Source organism: Cupressus sempervirens, chromosome 11, assembly GCF_028749045.1.
Source record: "Cupressus sempervirens isolate cs-2001-9-10 chromosome 11, ASM2874904v1, whole genome shotgun sequence".
NCBI lineage: Eukaryota > Viridiplantae > Streptophyta > Pinopsida > Cupressales > Cupressaceae > Cupressus > Cupressus sempervirens.
In genome coordinates, this window is record NC_143128.1 from 140,992,704 (window position 1) to 141,011,610 (window position 18,907).

General features: G+C 33.9%; 1 protein-coding gene across 2 annotated transcripts in view; it reads right to left on the bottom strand.

Annotated features, from left to right (window-relative positions):
- Positions 1–13,077, bottom strand: part of LOC149528598 (mediator of RNA polymerase II transcription subunit-like protein) — an 85,935-nt gene extending 72,858 nt beyond the window's left edge. The window contains exon 1 of one of the 2 annotated variants that reach the window (XM_089810225.1): positions 12,637–13,077. In XM_089810225.1, the coding sequence (XP_089666351.1) occupies positions 12,637–12,787 (151 nt within the window). In that variant the 5' untranslated portion in view covers positions 12,788–13,077. The remainder of the gene's footprint in view (positions 1–12,636) is intronic. The other variant, XM_089810224.1, reaches the window with a different exon arrangement.
- Positions 13,078–18,907: the final 5,830 nt, after the last annotated feature.

Genomic DNA, 18,907 nt, shown 5'->3' on the forward strand with positions numbered 1-18,907 from the left:
CAAGTAAGCCAAAACAAGTGCAATCCAAGTATGTTCCTTCAAAACCAGTGGTTAATCCTAGGTCGAATTATGATCTTGTTGATCAATTGCAAAGAACCCCTGCTCAAATTTCGATCTTTGAGCTTTTAGAGTTGTCTCCGAGACACAAACAAGTCCTTGAGGATGCTTTGTGCATGGTGAATGTCCCCAACAATTTAGATGTCAATCAATTCTAGAACATGGTTAGTCATATTGCTAGCCCTCATTACCTTTCCTTTTTGGAGGCAGATGATAAATCTTTGAGCCATCCGCACAATCTTGCCCTTCATATTGAGGTCATGATCCATAGAACCCATGTTAGGCATGTGTTGATAGATGGGGGTGCTGGGCTTAATATTTGTTCTTTGAATCTTTTAAAGACATTAGGTTATTCTGAACAAGTTATTGATACCAAAAGGAAGATTATTATCAAAGCCTATGATGAGGCAGAGAGAAGTTCAAAGGGGTTGGTCGTCCTTCCCGTTAGGATTGGTCCTGCTGAAAAAGATATTTTATTCCAAATAGTTGATGTTGGACCCCTTGCGTACAATATTTTGCTTGGTAGACCATGGATTCATGATATGCAAGCAGTGTCGTCTACCTATAATCAGTGTGTTAAGTTCCCTTACAATGGAACAGAGATTTGTATACCTGGGGATAATACTTTGTCTATTAACTCGATTTCAGCAAGTACTCATGTTCCCCTCAATAGAGAAGCAGATGATTTTGATGCAACTTTAGCTAAATGTAAAGATAAGTTCAAATCCATAGACCTTGGCATGGGGGGATATCAACTCAACTCCCTCACAGCATTACCAGTTTCTCCTAGGTCTTCTAATAAACCTTCACAAGAGATGAAACCTTCCTCTTCAACTATGACATTATTTGACACATTTGTACAGTTGTCGATGCCTATTCAAGATGAGAAAGAAGATGTGGCTGTAAGAGATTGGATTTATAGAGAAGAGAAGTATATGCACAATGAGAACTTCACTCCCTCTCCTAAAGCTTATGGAAGAGGGTATACCTCTATCAAGAAGATGGGTTATCCTAGACATGGCCCTCTTAGTAATAGATTGGATGCTAGAGCCGAACCCCTTGATCATGGTTTTTTCGGACGCAAGTCTAAGAAGCCGGTTGGCCTAGGATATGCAAATCACAATAATGTTGCTCCTATCCTTGATAAGTCGGATAGTGAAGAAGAACAAGAGTACATACCTAATTTGGAAAATCAACAAGATATGTGTGAAGATTGGGTCCCTTCTACTAATCTCCTTTGGGGAGATTCAAATAGTCCAGTCTCTCATGAGAAAGTTGCAAATTTAGAACAAGAGAGTGTGACCCTTGATGATATTGAGGCTTCCACGTCTAGGCATCCCAAGCCTTCATGGTGTAAGCATCCTAGTCGAGATTCAAAAACAGATGCCAATGAGTATGAATGGGACTCCCTCTCGGTGCCTTCCACAGTTGATATGGACATTGATGTTGTTCATATATATAATTCTCAACCCGAGTTAGTCGACGATTTGTGTGTAGGATCAAATGATTTGAACTAACATGTTACCTTAGTGGATGATTCTTCACTTGTTAGGACGAATCCCAATTTGGGTAGTTTAGGAAGTTACTTGACAGACACTGACTCTTCGGTCACCAGAGATATCATTCATATTCATAACCTTGAACCAGTCATTGATTTACCCCTTGTTCATCCTAATTTGATTGATTGGTCCCAATGCAATCACAAACTTGAGCTTTTAATGTTTCAAATTGATTATGAGATAGCCTATTATTTGAATGCCATTGAATCCATAGTCTCTTCCACCAATGAACCGGCTATTAACATGATACAGCCAAACATCAAGTACCTTAGTCGCAAAATAAAAAGAAAAGAAAAGAAAAAGAATAGGAGTTATGACGGCGAAAATCACTATGTGCCAGTGTCAGAACCAAAAAAGTAAAAAGAAAGGATGTATCTGAGGGTGAAAACCTCTCTAAGGTGCCTGAGGATGAGGTACTTGATCGTCTTCCTAGTTATTTTCAAGATAGATCTTCAATGCTTATTGAACCAACACAAACAGTCAATTTGGGTACGGATGAAGCTTTGCAAATGGTACATTTGGCTCAGTCTTTGTCATCACATTTGGATGAAGTTGATTTCCCAAATAAGCACCTCATGTATATGACTGAAAGAACTTGGAAGATGTTCTTTGGTGGATCCGTTATGCAAAATGGTTCCAAAGCTAGTGTGTTGTTTGTTTCTCCTCATGGGTACACGATTCCTAAATCTTACAAGTTATTATTTCCATGTACAAATAACATTGTTGAGTATGAAGCTTTAACAAATGGACTTAAGATGGCTACAGAATGAAGAATTACAGCGTTACACATCTATGGGGATTCACAACTGATAATCAACCAAGACAATGACAATTATTTAACAAAAAATGAGAAATTGGTACCTCACAAGTAAATGGTTGATTCCTTGAGACACTACTTCACATTTGTCTCATTTCAACAAATCCCTAGAGCAGAAAACAAAGCAGCTGATGCTATGGCTACACTTGCTTCACTTCTTCAATTAAAGCAACATGAATCAAGATTTGAATTCCTAGTGGAAGAGCTACATCACCCTATCTATGATTCCCAAGAAAGTTATGTTATTTGTACCCTTGTTGGTCGTGAGTCATCCCGTTACAGTGTCATTTATTCATACATTCGTGATGGCATTATATCTAAAACCTTTAACCAATCTGAATGCAGAAACCTTATTCGAAATGCCTCTCACTATTCCCTTATCTTTGGAGATTTATATAGGAGGGTCTAGATGGAACACTTCTTAGATGCTTAGAAAAGGAAGAATCCGATCAAGCTTTAGTTGACATCCATGAGCGCATATGTGGGGGACATTCCAATGGTCTTTCCATGGCTCGAAGGTTGCTTAGGGTGGGGTAGTATTTGCCCACGATGCAGATTGATGCAGTAGCTTTTGCAAAGTCATGTGAAAAGTGTCAAATACATGGTAACCTAATACATGCTCCGGGCAGGGAACTCATTCCTTCTATCTCTCATTGGTCGTTTGAACATTGGGCCTTTGATCTTGTGGGGCAGATTCACCCCAACTCATCATGTGGACACAAGTTTATTATCACTACTACTGATTACTTCACTAAATGGGTAGAAGTTGTCCCACTTTCTGTTGCCTCGGGCAAGACAATTTCTCTGTTTATTCTGAATCATATTATCTGTAGATATGGAGTTCCTTCCGAGATTATCACTAACAACGGAGACCAATTTAAAAATAAGGACCTTAAACAACTTTGTAAGAAATTCAAGATAAAACAACATTGGTCCTCCATTTACTTTCCGCAAGGAAATGGTCAAGCAGAAGCATCAAATAAAACCATTCTCAAAATCTTACATAGAACAGTTCATAAGAATGGTAGAGATTGGCACTTACAGATAAATCTGGCTTTGTGGGCCTATAGAACGAGTATTCATACTCCTATTGGAGCTACTCCTTTTGCCCTTACATATGGTGTTGAAACAGTGTTACCTTTAGAAGTTGAGATTCCTTCACTCAAAGTTTCCCTCAAAGGTCTAGTTACAGATGAAGACTACCGCACAATGAGACTTCAAGAGTTAGAACTTCTAGATAAGAAACGTCAAGCATCATTTGACCATATGAAGGTCTATAAAAGCACGTGTCAAAAGCATTCAACAAAAAGGTTCACCCGAGAGAATTCCAGGTGGAAGATCTTGCCCTACGTGAAAATCCTAAGAATCAACAGCATAGAGATCAAAAGGGGTAAATGGCTTGGACCTTACATTATTACAGCAACTTTTGGGTCTGGTGCCTATTTACTGTCTACAGCAGAGGGAGAGCAGCTCCTTGATCTTATCAATGTCTTGCACCTAAAGAAGTTCTATCCATAATGCCCATTCTCTCTTGGGGCATCTTTGTGCATATTTATTGATCCTGCAAAAATGCCAAAAAATGATATATTTCAAAAATACAAAAAAATGATATACCGTCAAAATTCTAAAAATTGGAAAATGTCCTAAAAAAACGATCATCTTACTAATAAGCAGTTTGATGTATCTCCAAAAAAATAATATATTCCAAAAGAAAAAAAAAGAAAAAAAATAATAATCCAAGTGGTGAAAACCAGGAAACGAGCACTACTTGAGGCCTTTGCACCCCTGTTTCTTAGCGTGTCCTCAACACTTGGCCTTTCTCCATCATGCTTTGTCCTTGTTGCCTTGGTTTGAAATTGGTCTTTGTCTAGGGGGCATAGCTTTGTTAGCTTTGGTCTCTTGACTGCGTTAGTCTTTAAGACACCTCGCAAATGGTGTTTTTCAACACCACCTCAACTGTATTTTTCAATATAACCCCTGACATCGAGTGTTTTTGAATTTTGTCATGTGTTCATACTTACTTGCAAGCATTCGATCCTTATCCTCAAAACTCGGTATCAATTAACACACTTAAATTTTTAAACACAAACACTTAATGCCTGACCTATGTCATGATCTTTTTTTGTGTGATGACTATTATTGATTTTCGTTGAGTGTCCTTCTCTGATAAGTCTCTCTGGGATGCATAGCTAGAGGACTTGAGGCATGGGGCATGTTTTTATTTGTTTTCTACTTGTGGGAGTGGTCTTGAAACTCTCGAGTGCCTCTTGTTGTCCCCTTGAAACACTTGGGAGATTTGAGGCATCGCCCTTGACTATTTTTGCACAACCATTCTTATGGTCATCCTGGCATCTATGCCTTGATGCGAGCATGTTTTTACTACATTAAATTGGGTAAGCTAACATCGAAGTCATCTTGACCTTTATGTCTTTGATGCTTATGTTAGAATCTTTCCACATTCCAATTCGATATAAATCACATTCATATCTTCATAGTTGCGCTTGTAATTAGTGATGATTGTGTGATTTTCCAATGTCCATTAATAATGGCCCAATGATGAAAATAAGTTATTTTACATTCTCTAATGAATGATGAACGCAAAATCCTATACTAGAGTTGCTCTATTGCAAGTACACCTTTGCATTTTCATGTAGCTTGCATTATTAGACTTCATGTTAGTTTGCATTTTTAGGCTACATTATGACTTTGAGAGGGTTTTCCCTTCATCTTTATTGTGGACTTTTAATCAACTATAGTCATGTTTTGATCTTCATTTCCTTATCTTCTTTCATGATCTCAATCAAAATTTCTATCTTAAACAATTGATTGATTTTGGGGAATTCTATTTCTTACGGAAAATTTTCTTTTCTTCTTTCTATTTCTTTCCATATCTTCCAAATTTCCACCTTCCATTCGCTTTCACCCCACTTCTTTTCTTCTAATTCAACTTTGGGGCATAATATTGCATGCTTGACGATCTACCTTGGTTTTGTGATTCTTATATCTTTCATATTACATCAAGAACTTTATCCTTTGTTCGATTTGATCAAATTTACCAATTTGTTGTTTCACCTCTATCTCATTTCAATTTCGATCACGAGAGGGCAGTATTTATCAACTTCAATCCTTGATTCAGTTTTATCAATTTTATCCTTGACTTTTTTAAGTCAAAATTTATTTGTATTCTTTGTCCTAATGTATTCCAAATCGACCACACATCTGGGTTGTTTTGTGATCCCAAATCAATCCCACACTTCAATTTATTTCTTTGACTACATGTGTTCCCAAATCAATCGCACATTATTCAACGAGGGGCAAATGTATGCACTCTAAAATGGTCGCCTAGACTATGGGCCCCTATTATTCAATTTATCAATTTCCTACATCAATGGTTTGCAATATTTTATTAAATCAATTCAAATCAATTTCTTTGATCAAATTGTAATTAATTCAATTATTTCAACATTTCCTAAGGTTTGATCATTTTATCCTAGTCTTAATTAATTAAAAGAAAACTTCTCTTTTAATTAAATAATTAATCCACATTTAATTAATTAAGAGAAAAACCTCTCTTTTAATTTAATTAAATATTTCCTATTTAATTAAAAGAACTTGCTCCCTTTTAATTAAATAAAATCCCATTTGAAAAAAGGCAAAAAATAAATAAAAATTTGAAAAAAAAAAAATTCCTCTACACTTAAATGCACATATTTCTAAATGGGATTCCATTTAATTTTCTTTCTCTTTTCTCATTGGTGGAATTTTGTCTCACACGGATCATTCTTTCTCCACCCTTAATTAAATGTTATTGCCTCTTAATCTTAGCCGTTCATTCTTCTTTATAAGGTAGAGCCCTCTCCTCATTTTTGACATCCACAATTATGCTATTGTTATGTTGCAAGTTTGGAGAGTGATTTTTGGAGGAGTTTGAGCATTAAAGCTTTTTGTGGAGAACTTTTATCTTCTTGTCTTCTTCTCTCATGCATCCATGGCTTCCATCATCATGATCCATCCTTGCATTTTCATATTAGCTTAGATCCATATTTGCTTTCATAGATTAATCTTGCATTGTTATTTCCTTTCATAGATTAGATTTCCTTTCTTACATTGCTTTGCACTGTTATCATTTAGATTAGCTTGCATCTTCATTTGCATTCATATTTTGATCTTTGAATCTCTCGTTTTATGGTGTACTTGCATGGGCACAAACTAGGTCAAACTGAGGGCCTCCATTACAAACCCTTGCACTCCATGAATAGAGAGCTATAAGCCGCAATTCAAGACCTCATTCTTGAGCAATCTTGGATATAATGACTCATAAAAGTGTGCTCACATTTTAGGCATACAATCTGTAGGGACTATTGAGTGATCATCATAATCATTATTGTTAGCATTGTACTTAGGGTGCATATTGCGTATATGAATAAAGTATATGTTTTGTATTATATCTTACTGTACTACATGCGATAAGTATCATTTTACCCTATACGGTAGACACTTTCTTTGATAGTAATTGTTTCTCTTGCAATTATTTTGGACACAAGGCAATCAAGAACTCCTTTGCTCCTTTGAGTAACTCCAATGTAATATATTATAAATACAATAATTTTGGTCACACTTAAAAAGTTTGTACTAGTGGTATAACAAATTTCTCTTTTAAAAACAATAAGGTCGAGAAAGAGGACAAAACAAAAAGGGTTATTGAGATTTGGAGGAAGAAGTAAGAAGTTTCAATGGAATCCTTAGTTGTGCAAACAGCCTTTCATGCACAAAATGAAAAAGACATATGGTATAGACAATGGTTGTTCTAGACGTGATAGGGAGACGAGCAATTTTCTCACTCTCAAAAGAACTAGTGGAGATAAGGTAAGATTTGGTGGCGATACATCTGCAAAATCAAAGGTAAAGGTAAACATGATTTAGATGATGGTAAGACCAAAGTTGAGAATATTTAATAAGTCGAAAGTCTGAAATACAATTTATTAAGAGTGAGTCAATTGTGTGATCAAGGACACAATTTAGTTTTCTATTCAGTTTGTTGTGAAATTAGCATAGATAGAAAACTCGCAGTTTAATCACCAAGTTTTTCAGCACAGTGAGTTTTTCGTAGAAAAACTTGCTGCATCAAAGATGCCGAGTTTTTGATAAAAATTTGTTGATTACTCAGCGATTTTTGAGCAAAAACTTGGCGAGTTCTTGAAAAACACTTGTCCATGTGGCAAAATCAGAGATTAAACACACAAAAAACATCATTTTTTTACCAATTTGCATTTGCAGCATTGTGGAGCATTGTTTCAGCGTCTTAAAGCAAAAAAAAAGTCATTTTTGAAGCTCATTTCTTATTTGCAGGAGGATTTAGTCATTTTTTAAGCTCAGGGGCAAAAGGATTTATACAAATATAAAATATAAGTATAATCTTTCTTCAAGTTATATTTGTATAAATACTGTCAAGATGTTTGAGATAGGTTTTAGCTTTATAGGAGTTAAAATGCAGATTCCAGGCTTAGCCGAATTTCAGGATTCAGCATGCCTTTATCATTGTTATCTCCCACACCTTAGGATTCAGCATGCCTTTAGCAGTGTTATCTCCCACACCTTGCCCTGCATATTTGAGGTCATATTGAAGCTGGAACAAAGATTTTCTAATGATTCTAACTCATTTTCTCACATATCACTTGGTTTCAATTCCATATTCCTAAATTCTAATAGACATAGCTCAACCACTTGCTCACACCCAAGACAAGCATTACTCCAGCAGGCCGAAATTGCTCAAACTCACTCTTTGACTTTTTAACTATGACGTAATTACTTCTAATTTTATAGAAACTATTTACTATTTTGCTTCTTGCCATCAACATCTTGCATGAAAATGTGATTTTCTACCCATTTTGCATCTATATATATCTAAACTTTGCTTGTTTCTTTTGTGTACTCATTAATTAACTCATTGGATGGATCTTCTCATTGAATTTTGCAACAAAAAAAAAATTGTAGTTAAATTTAATCTATTTTTAAGATTCCCATCCCCACATTTTAAAACTGGCTCAATTTTTCTCAAGATTTTTTTGGGGGTCTTGGTGAGTTTTTGCAGAGAGTTTTCCATCTACAGAAATTAGTATAGATGGTAAACTCATTGTTGCTGCAAGTAGTGTTGGATTTTGAGCCCAAAAATCAGATAAACAGCAATAACGAATAACCAGAAAAGATGCAAGAGACACATAATTATCCCCGGAAAACCCTTCGAGAATGAAGGGAAAAACCCAGCCACACACAACAAAAGATCATTTTACTGATAATAAACTTCAAGTGTACAATGTATTTCGCTAGATGCGATATATATAACACAAGAGAGACTCTTCACTTAACAACGGAAGGTCTCTTGAAATTTCCAACAATATAACTCTTTATTACAAATACAACTCTTCATATTTCCATGCCTTAACGCATGTTGAATGACACATGTCTTTATATTAAATATTACAATAATCATAAACATCCTTTTCAACTGAAGGTGACTATAACGGAATTAACGCCCAGAGATAAAGATTTCTAACACAGCTACAAACGCCAACAAGTAGGGCTGCTCGCATTTTGCACATACTTAATGATATCAATTGTGAAAAGTGTTGTTTGAGTTGGGTGGGTGTGATTTGGTTGTGGCATAGGAGGAAGTTGGGAGGGACTTCACTCCATCTTTGAATTTCTGTTTTGACTTACGGGGAGTTTTCATTGTCATACTCTATCAGCCCCATTTCAGCTTTGTAAGTTAGTATCAGTCATTGAAGTCAAAGATCTTTGAATTTCTGTTTTGACTTACGGGGAGTTCTCATTGTCATACTCTATCAGCCCCATTTCAGCTTTGTAAGTTAGTATCAGTCATTGAAGTCAAAGGGGGTGTACTATTATCTCAAAGCTTCTTTTGTTTCAGTTTGTTTTCAAAATTGCCATCAATGATAAAAGGGGAGATTGTTGAATATTTTGTCATTGATGTCAAAAGTAATATTCAGGTTTCTTTAGACTCTCAGATTTTACTCAAGAAACACTGGACTTCTAATTAGGGAACTGAAAGTGGAGAAACAAATATCGATTCAGGTTAAGGTCAACTTTTCACACGTCATTGGAAAGTATGTGAGGCACAATATTCTTAATTGGTGACCGCACCTACTATAATGAATCAATCTTTTTTTGGTGAATGAGGGTTGCAAGAATTTTGACAGTCAGAATTTAATGAATTAGACTTACAGTGTCAGAACTTAATGAAGTGGTGTTTCTGGATTTAACCGTGTGAGAATCTTTTTACATCAATGATCAAGGGTTGCAACTCTTTCAAAGGGAAGAAATGATAAAAGGGTTGTGAATCTTATGAATGGTGATAATTATGAAAGGTTGTAGCTCTCTCAAAAGGTGGTAATTATGAAAGGTCATGACTCTCTCAAAAGGTTGTAGTTATGAATTAGAATTACAGCATCAGAATTTAATGAACTAGAATTATAGCATCAGAACTTAATGAAGTGGTGTTTATATATTCAACTGTGTGAGAATTTTTTGCATCAATGATCAAGGGTTGCCACTCTTTCAAAGGGAAGAAATGATGAAAGGGTTATAAATCTTATGAATGGTGGTAATTATGAAAGGTGTGACTCTCGAGAAAGGTGGTAATTACGGAAGGTTGTCACCATTGCAGAAGGGAATGGTAATTATATAATGAAAGTTGGAGATGAGTAAGCAAACTCAAAAAAGAGTAGCAATAAAAGAATATTATTCAGAATTAAAGATCGGACTGTGAAGATGAATAAGAGCAGTCATTAAGAAATAAAATAGAACTTTATTTGATGAAGGAGATCAATCTAAGAGATTAAATCTAACAGACTGCAGATATATATACAGCTATTGATATTGATTCATGACTCAGTAGTAACTTAAGTATTTTATGTATTCAATCTGGCTAAGTGCAATATAGATAATAATGCACTCACTCTGCTCACATGCCATTATGGATGACGATACATTTAACCCTATATACAATCAGTTATGTTATATATATTACTTCTTATTGAGTGTAAGAGGGTTAATACTTAAACTATGTGTTTTCATGTATGAATGTGTTTATTCTGTAATCAATCACATATGAAATGGAGGAAATAACTAATAAGATAGGGAGATGGGGTTTACCTGCTCCCTTGAGCTAAATACACCACCCCAAGACAATGGAATTGGTCATAATTAGACATTCCTACCTCTTGTGAGCCAAGGGACAATTTGGTTAGTCCAAAGGGAAAATTGGTCATAGTTGGGTATTCCTGCCATGTGTGGGATACCCGAAGGGAGGAACTGGACATCATTGGGCATTCCTGCCACTTGTGGAATGTGGGCAAGTTTGCCATAAAATGAATGTGACATGTTCTCAGGCTTAGTCTGGGCAGTTAATTTGCGCACCTCTCAAAGTTCTTACCAGAAAAAGTTATGATTGGTTAAGAGATAATAAACTCCAATTTGGGACACTATAGAGGAACTCCATCAATGGGATTAGTTATATCATGTGAAAGTTAATGTTCCTAACCCTGGTGGGAAGATATGTTTTATGGATTGTATGGAACTGTAATTTTAGGACAAAAACTAGGGCAACGGAGAAGGGGGCACTACATCAATCTTATAAAACATGTGATCACTGAAGAAGCTGCATAAATGGAATGCTCATCTTCCTCCTGTGCTCTGAAAATCCTAGAATCATCCTTGGTGCTGATGGGAACTTTTTTAGCCCACCAGTGTTGATCCCAGAAGTAGTCTGTAGTTTCTACACCATTAGTACACAAATCCCATGTTGGGAAACATCTATTTCCATATGAAACACATCGATTACATTAATGCAATCAAAGCAACCAGAAAGAGGAGCACATTTTATCACAATTTCTTTGCAAAAATTGGCCACACTGATAGCAATGCTTCATTAAGTAGACAATCTTAGGGCTCCCACTTGTAGTGCATCACAGACCGATATACATATTGCTTGTTCCATTACAAATATTCAATGACCCACCAGTTAAACAGGGAACAGACAAATTCACTCTGTGATTCCTGAATGAAATTGAAAAAGAAACGAGGTTGTAACCAATGCAGACAGGGGTGTCGCCCTTAAAGTTGTAATTAGCCACAGCAGTGATAATGTGCTCGGTTGCATTGAGATAAGATAAGCCGGATATGCATCCACAATGAAAACAGTTATAGGTGCTCTGCCTGGATAAAGTTTGGCATTATGAGCCAAAAAATGCCCCATTGATCCCCGTCATTCTCCTCAGTGAAAAACTTCCTCTTGAAAAATTATCGTCTGGTAAAACCATCAACAGCATTTAGAATGTTCACGTGAAGATAGCCAAAAGCTGACAATTTTCTTCAAAGTTGTTAAAAGACTTCCGTCTTGTGGCAGAATAACAAGACAGGGAAGAAAAGACAGATCCAATCGCTAGTACAGCAGTTATTTTGATCTTCTCAAATCAGCAAATGCTAGACCATAGCAGGGGAGTTTGCTCCTCCAGAAACAGTACTTCGAAGATTTAGTTGGGTTTAAGCCTGAAAAGAACTAAATCTCGGAAACCCAAATACAGAAAGAAAAAAACTAAGAAAAGTTCCTCAACAATAATCCCTTGAAACTCGAAACTCAAAAAACAGGCATTGAGAACCCAATTGGACAACCAAAAGTTCCAGAAAGCTAAACACCTTCACCAATAAATTCTCCCGTAGATTCACCAAAATCCACACTTCTGATCAAAATCTAAAAAGTTCAAATCCTGAATAGCTCTTAAAAATGCATCAAGACATTCAAGACCAAAGGGCAGCAATCTTTTCCGAAACTCGAATTTTCAAGCCGATCATATATATATTTCCTCACAATATAGGCCAGAACCCACATTGATCAAAAATAAAACTATCAAACCCTTACAGTCCAGAATCCAGGAAATTCCAAACCCCTAAACAACCAACATTTTCTAGTACAAACGTTTCCCCAGACTAGTAGTATGCAATTTTTCAAGGTCGAGCGACCTTTGAACCCCTGTTTTCCATTTTTTCTAGCACAGAAACTAACAACCGCCATCTATACCAAATTTTTAATTACATACCAAATTAGTACGAGCGTTTAACAATAACGATCTACTAGGCATTAAAAAAATTAGACTTTTCAAGAAATTAAAACTAAAACTAACAGACTCTGGTGAGAAGGATGGGCAGAGCGGTCAATGGCTTGGAGCTCTCTGGCAGGCAAGCATGGCAGCAATGCAGTCTCCAGCGCTGTCACCAATTTCAAAATATCATCTTGCTGTTGTGGCTGTTCAAGTGGTTGTGATGTTGCTTGTGACATCCTCTCTACTGGTACATATGGAAATACCCGTACAATTTTGTTCTGTCCTTTGGACTCTGATTCGCACAAGTTTTGTTTCTGCCGTTCGAACTCAATTTCACTCCTCTGTTAACCTGTCTGGAAAATCCGCCCTGAACTGCCAATGCTGAAGAGCGGAATTATGTTAAGACTGTAATTTCTGCTCAAAAAATTTAAGTGGATACCAATAACTGTAAAGCACACGTCGTGGGGGAGTGAGGAAACTAAATATTATTATTATTATTATTAATTTACTTGCATCGAGAGAAATTAAACTAATTATTAGTCCAGCTTATTTATAGGCTGAGACTTATGTTTTCACCTGATTAAACATGATTTTCAATGTTTGAAGTGTTTTTTTTTTTTTTTTTTTAAATTTCTTGAAAAGTATTTCTTTTTTCTTATTGGTTGACCCTATTTTTGCTAGGGGTTTAATTAATTTTTCATTCTGAAAATTACAAAAAAAATTGTCTAATCAACTAAAAGTTTTTTTTTAAAGTAAATTTAAGTCTCCATATCTCTAGACTTTCTCTTTATATATTATATGCTATATAATATATATAACTAGTAGTATGGAGAAAGGAAAGGACTAAGAATTAAATTATAAAATTTATTATAGAAGTTAATTAAATTTTATAAATGTTATTAAATTTTATTATATACTTTATTTTATATAATAATTTTTTTGAAATATATATATGCATATATATAAAATCCCTAATCTCCTTCATTATTATAATTTTAAAATGAGATTTACGTTTAGCATTCAAAATAGTTTTACAAGTAAAGTTAGAGTTTAGTATGGGAATTGATTTAAGATTAGATTTACTATTACGTTAGGTTAGGGTCAATAATAGAATTGCATTTAGAAATAAGCACCACAATATTTACCCATTTAATGTTTATATTGAAAAAAAAGTTTGAGTAATTTTTTATTTTAGTAGATAGTAATGAAATACATATTATTTAAATAGATTGATAGTAAATACACTAGAATAAATTCATAAATTATGAAGAAAATTTGAAATCATCATATAAATGAAATTATTTAAGTCAATTGATTTAAAATAATATTGTACCTATTGATTTAAAATAAAATATATATGTTCAAACAACACTTTCCTCTAATTTTCTCTAATTTTCTATTTCATTATTATATGTTCTTATATTATAAAAGAATTAAATTTTATTTTAAAACTTATAAAATTAATTTATTTGATTTACTCTTTAATAATTATTAGTTTATATTACTTTATTTTAATTTTCTTCTACTAATTATTTACAATCATTTACTTATGCCAATGTTTGTTCAATCTATTCAAACAATATTAATTTTTTTACTATTAGGCTAGACTCTTGTTGTAACACAGCTCTTGTTATTATTGATATACTTGCATCAAGAGAAATACAATGGTTGTGTGATAGTACTAGCGCTTGCATTATAAGAGGTGCAATGGTTTAGCTGATTGTAAGATATGCTAAATGTTTAATAATTTAAAAACTATATCTTGATGATGGTCACATCTATATTGCTTAATATAATAACTATTGTGTTATTAACATGTATGTATTGAAAGGTATTTATAAATGCATATTTCAACGTTCATAACAATGTGAGGAATAAGTGTAGTGAATGTTAATAGTGTACTTTTACATGAAAATAAATAGAAGTTAAGGATAACAATGTTTAGAAACTAAATGGCAAATCATGTGAGAAGTGAGACACTTGGAAGGAGATTTTCATTAAGAATTAGTAATAGGCAAAATCTAAGTGCAAATATCATTGTTGGTAGCTAATGCTCAAACAAGTGTAAAAAATTATTTAGTTTGGGTATTTGTTGTAGTACTTAAAACAATTGGACATTTCAATATTGTTAGCATTCTTTTGTTATGCATCCTTATTAGATCATCTATGGAAAAATAAGTGTGGTGAATTGTTAAATTGTTTTTTCATCTTGTGTGACTTTTTGTCTTGTCTCTGTCATTAGCAGTTTCCAAACCACTTGTCTTGGTTTTACATTTCATATATTTGTCAATGCCTCTTGGAATTGGGTTTGTCTCATCGTTTGGTCTCAACTTTCCCAACTACTTGGCTTTTCTCTCATAAACTTCTTGCAATCATTTAAGTAGTTTTAACCAATGTTATTGTTTACTCCTTGATTTCTATCTTTCCAACACTTTATTTCATTATGTCATGTAGATATAAAGATATATATTAAGAGATTTGTTAAATATCTTCATTTCTATGAAAATGCATACAATTTAATGGGCATATGTATAAATCAAATAAAATATTATTACAAGATATACAAATCTCAATCATATATATACATATATTCTTTTCAAATTGAAAATTCATTTTATTCTCTTTATATAATCTTTTATACATTTTTTTAAAATTAGTAAATCTATCTAAATCCTCATACATTTCCATATCTTTGATTTTTCATTTTCAAACAAATAAAAATCTTTAAAGTGAATTAACTCATCTCCTTACATTTAAAATTAAAACCACAATATTACTTAATATATAACTTGGGGATCAAGCAAATACTTATTTTTATTTTTTATTTTTTAAGTAATGACCGGGTATTCTATAGGTGTATATCATAGCCTAAGCTTAGTCACTTTAATATTTCCTATGATGTCCTCCATACTGGTCTAAAATTTGCATTTATCTATTTTAACATGTAAATAGACTTTCACGCAGGCGCTTAAGTTCCTTATATCCACACACTCTTTTGATAGTTTTTCAATTTTCCCTTGACCCTTTTTGAGATGGTACATGAATGACATGTAGTCCGTAAAAATGTATCTTTATTAACGTCATAGGCATTTCCTTATATGAGATGCTCGACTTGATTTGGATGATGGATGATTGAGAATGTTTGATAATAGTGGACGGCCATTGAGATCATCTAGCCCATTGAAATTATTATTGTTCATGATATAATTGTTGTTTTAAGTGAAACATGGATTAGCAGCTAACAAAACAACCTAATTAAATATTCATTCTGAAGGAGAAGTATGAATGAAGAAACACAAGCAATGCAACCACAGATTAGCAATTGATCCAGTTTTGGCTGCAGAGGAACAAAAAATATGTTGAAGTTGATCCACTATTGTCATCACTTGTTGTGAATTTGGATTGAGTGTATAACTAGATAATAAACTCTCAAGGCCAGTAGAGGGTACCATGGTTCAGTACGATGCAAAGTGTGATGACATGTGACCTTAAGAATATCATATATGCCCTCAAGATCAATTTTTCCAATATCCTAAATGACATGACTTTCATTGCCTCAAGATCAAATATGCCCTCAACACAAATTTCCCCAATTTCTCCAATTATCCTAAATGCTACAACTTTCAATTCCCTAGTGCCTTTAGATGAAAATTGCTAGCCTGTACTTCAACACATTGTCTTTTCATCAATTCATGGTGAATATAGTTCATGATATGGCAGAGAAGAGCCTCATCCCACTCCTTGTCAACATGGTAGAAAGGGGTGCTATTGTGGACCTTGAGGATGGGTACTATTTAAATAAAGAATGTACGATTCAGTTTTACAAATACAATTTTTTAATTTATATAATTTTACGATATATTATTTCAATGGAGATAGAGACAAAGGAGAGGGATATGTATAGAAAAAGATAGATAGATAAAAGAGAAGGGTGTTTAGAAATGGTAGACATGAGAGATTCGTGTGAGTTGATATGTGTTGATTTTTACTACTTTTTTGGTATACTATGGTATAGTAGTGACATATATAACAAATGCATATGTTTGGTAGGTAAGAATATGAATGAATATAAAAAAGAGGAATAGAGAGAAGAAAAAAGTGAGAAAGAGGGGTAAGGGTTACATCTAAATGTGGTAGAGAGAAAGACAAAGATAGAGATATTAAATAATATATAAAGAGGGGGGATTATAGGGACAAAGATATATATCTAGTTTGTGTGTGCGTGTGCGAGCGAGAGAGGGGGGGGGGAGGTACAAAGACGAGGATTGAAAAGAAGAGCAATGTGAAGAAGAGACTATGTGTGTGTGTGTGAGAGAGAGAGAGAGAGAGGATTGAAGATATAAACATAAAAAGAAGTGAGAATGCGAGTGGTAGAAAGTGACATACAAAGAGGTATAAAGGGGAGATATATAGGGATATAGAGATAATAAGACGAGAATGAGAATGAGAACGAGGTAGAGATGGAGGAAGAAATATGGAGATATAGATATTTAAAAGTATAGAGAGAGGAGGGGTGATAGGGGGGGTGGGGTGGGCGGGTGTAGAAGAAGATAGAGATAGAGATGAATATAAAGTTATAGATGTTCAATAGAGATATAGAGGTAGATTAAGAGTTAAAGATAGAAAGAGATTTAGTGAGACATAGAAGGTGACATAGAGAGGGAGAGATAAAGAGGAGGAGATATAGATGGTAAGATATATAGATAAATAGATAATGGGATATAAAAAGGATGAGAGGAAGATACATGCAAAGAAATAAATACTTAAATGATCTTTCATACATCTATAGTGTACCTATTGCACACTAAGGTGTGATTGCTAGTTTATGACATGAAGTGGGTGCCAAAATTTAGCAAAGGCAGCAATAGCGCTGTAAGCATTGGTGGAGTTAAAGTATTTTTAACAACTTTTACCGATGATGAATAAATAAATTACCAAAGCTTTCAAAATGCATAGGTTGGAAATTTGTTTTTGTCGGGTGTGTGAGACATAAGATTCCAGCGGCAAGTCTTTTCCAAATAAAAAAGCCTATCAGCAATGTGCGACAAAGGATTCTAGCGCCAACTCTTTTCCAAATAAAATATCCTATTAAAAAATTAAAGGAAATTAAACTAGCACTTACATCGAAAGGAGGTGCAAGGAGTAAGTCGATAGGTTTTTATTTGAAAGTATAATTACTATATTTAATCCATGTCATCTTAATTCAATAGTTAGTTTGAAATGTATGAAAAGAAATGAAGTAATTGTAAACATTATTGTTATTTGAATACTCTTCATGGAAAGGAAACAACAATCTATAAGAAAAGAAAAATAGTAGTTTAATTGATAAGAGAAGTCATCTATGAATAAAGGCTAGAAATTTGAAATTGTCGAGTTGAAAAGGTAACTTCATATTGTATGCACCCAAAAATGGTCGCCTAGACTATGGGCCCCCATTATTCAATTTATCAATTTATCAAATTTTCTGAATCAATGGTTTGTAATATTTTATTAAATCAATTCAAATCAATTTCTTTGATCAAATTCGATTTATTTCATTTCTAAGATTGATCATTTTATTCCAAGTCTTATTTAATTAAAAGAAAATCTTCTCTTTTAATTAAATAAAATAAAATCCCCATTTAATTAAAAGAAAACCTCTCTTTTAATTAAACAATTCATCCACATTTAATTAATTAAGAGAAAAACCTCTCTTTTAATTTAATTAAATATATTCTATTTAATTAAAAAGAACTTGCTCCCTTTTAATTAAATAAAAATCCCACTTAAATATCTCTTTTGATGAAAAAAAAAATAAAATAAATTCTTTTTATTTAATTTCTCTACACTTAAAAATGTGATCTAAGTGGGATTTATCTTTCCACTTTCTCCTCAACCACTTCTCTTTTCTAATTGGTGGAATCTTGTCTCACATGGATCACCACTTTCTTCTCAACCACTCCTCTTTTCTCATTGGTGAAATTTTGTCTCACATGGATCAAGCTCTATTATCCCATATTGGTTGTGAGAAGCCTCTCACCTCTATAATTTCCTTTATAAGGGAGAGCCCTCTCCTCATGTTAGACACAGACCCATGATTATGCTATTGTTATGCTGCAGGTTTGAAGACCAATTTTTGAAGGAGCTTGAATACAAAAGCTTTTTGTGGAGAACTTCTATTTTCTTGTCTTTTTCTCTCTTGCACCCATCATGGGCTTTTAGCTTAGATCTTACATTTATAGATTAGATTTTGCTTTCATAGATTAGATCTTATTTTCATGCATATTTGAAGATCATGGAGATTAGCATTCTTGCTTTTCCTCTTTGAATCTCTCATCTCATGGTGTACTTGCATGGGCACAAAAATAGGTCAAACT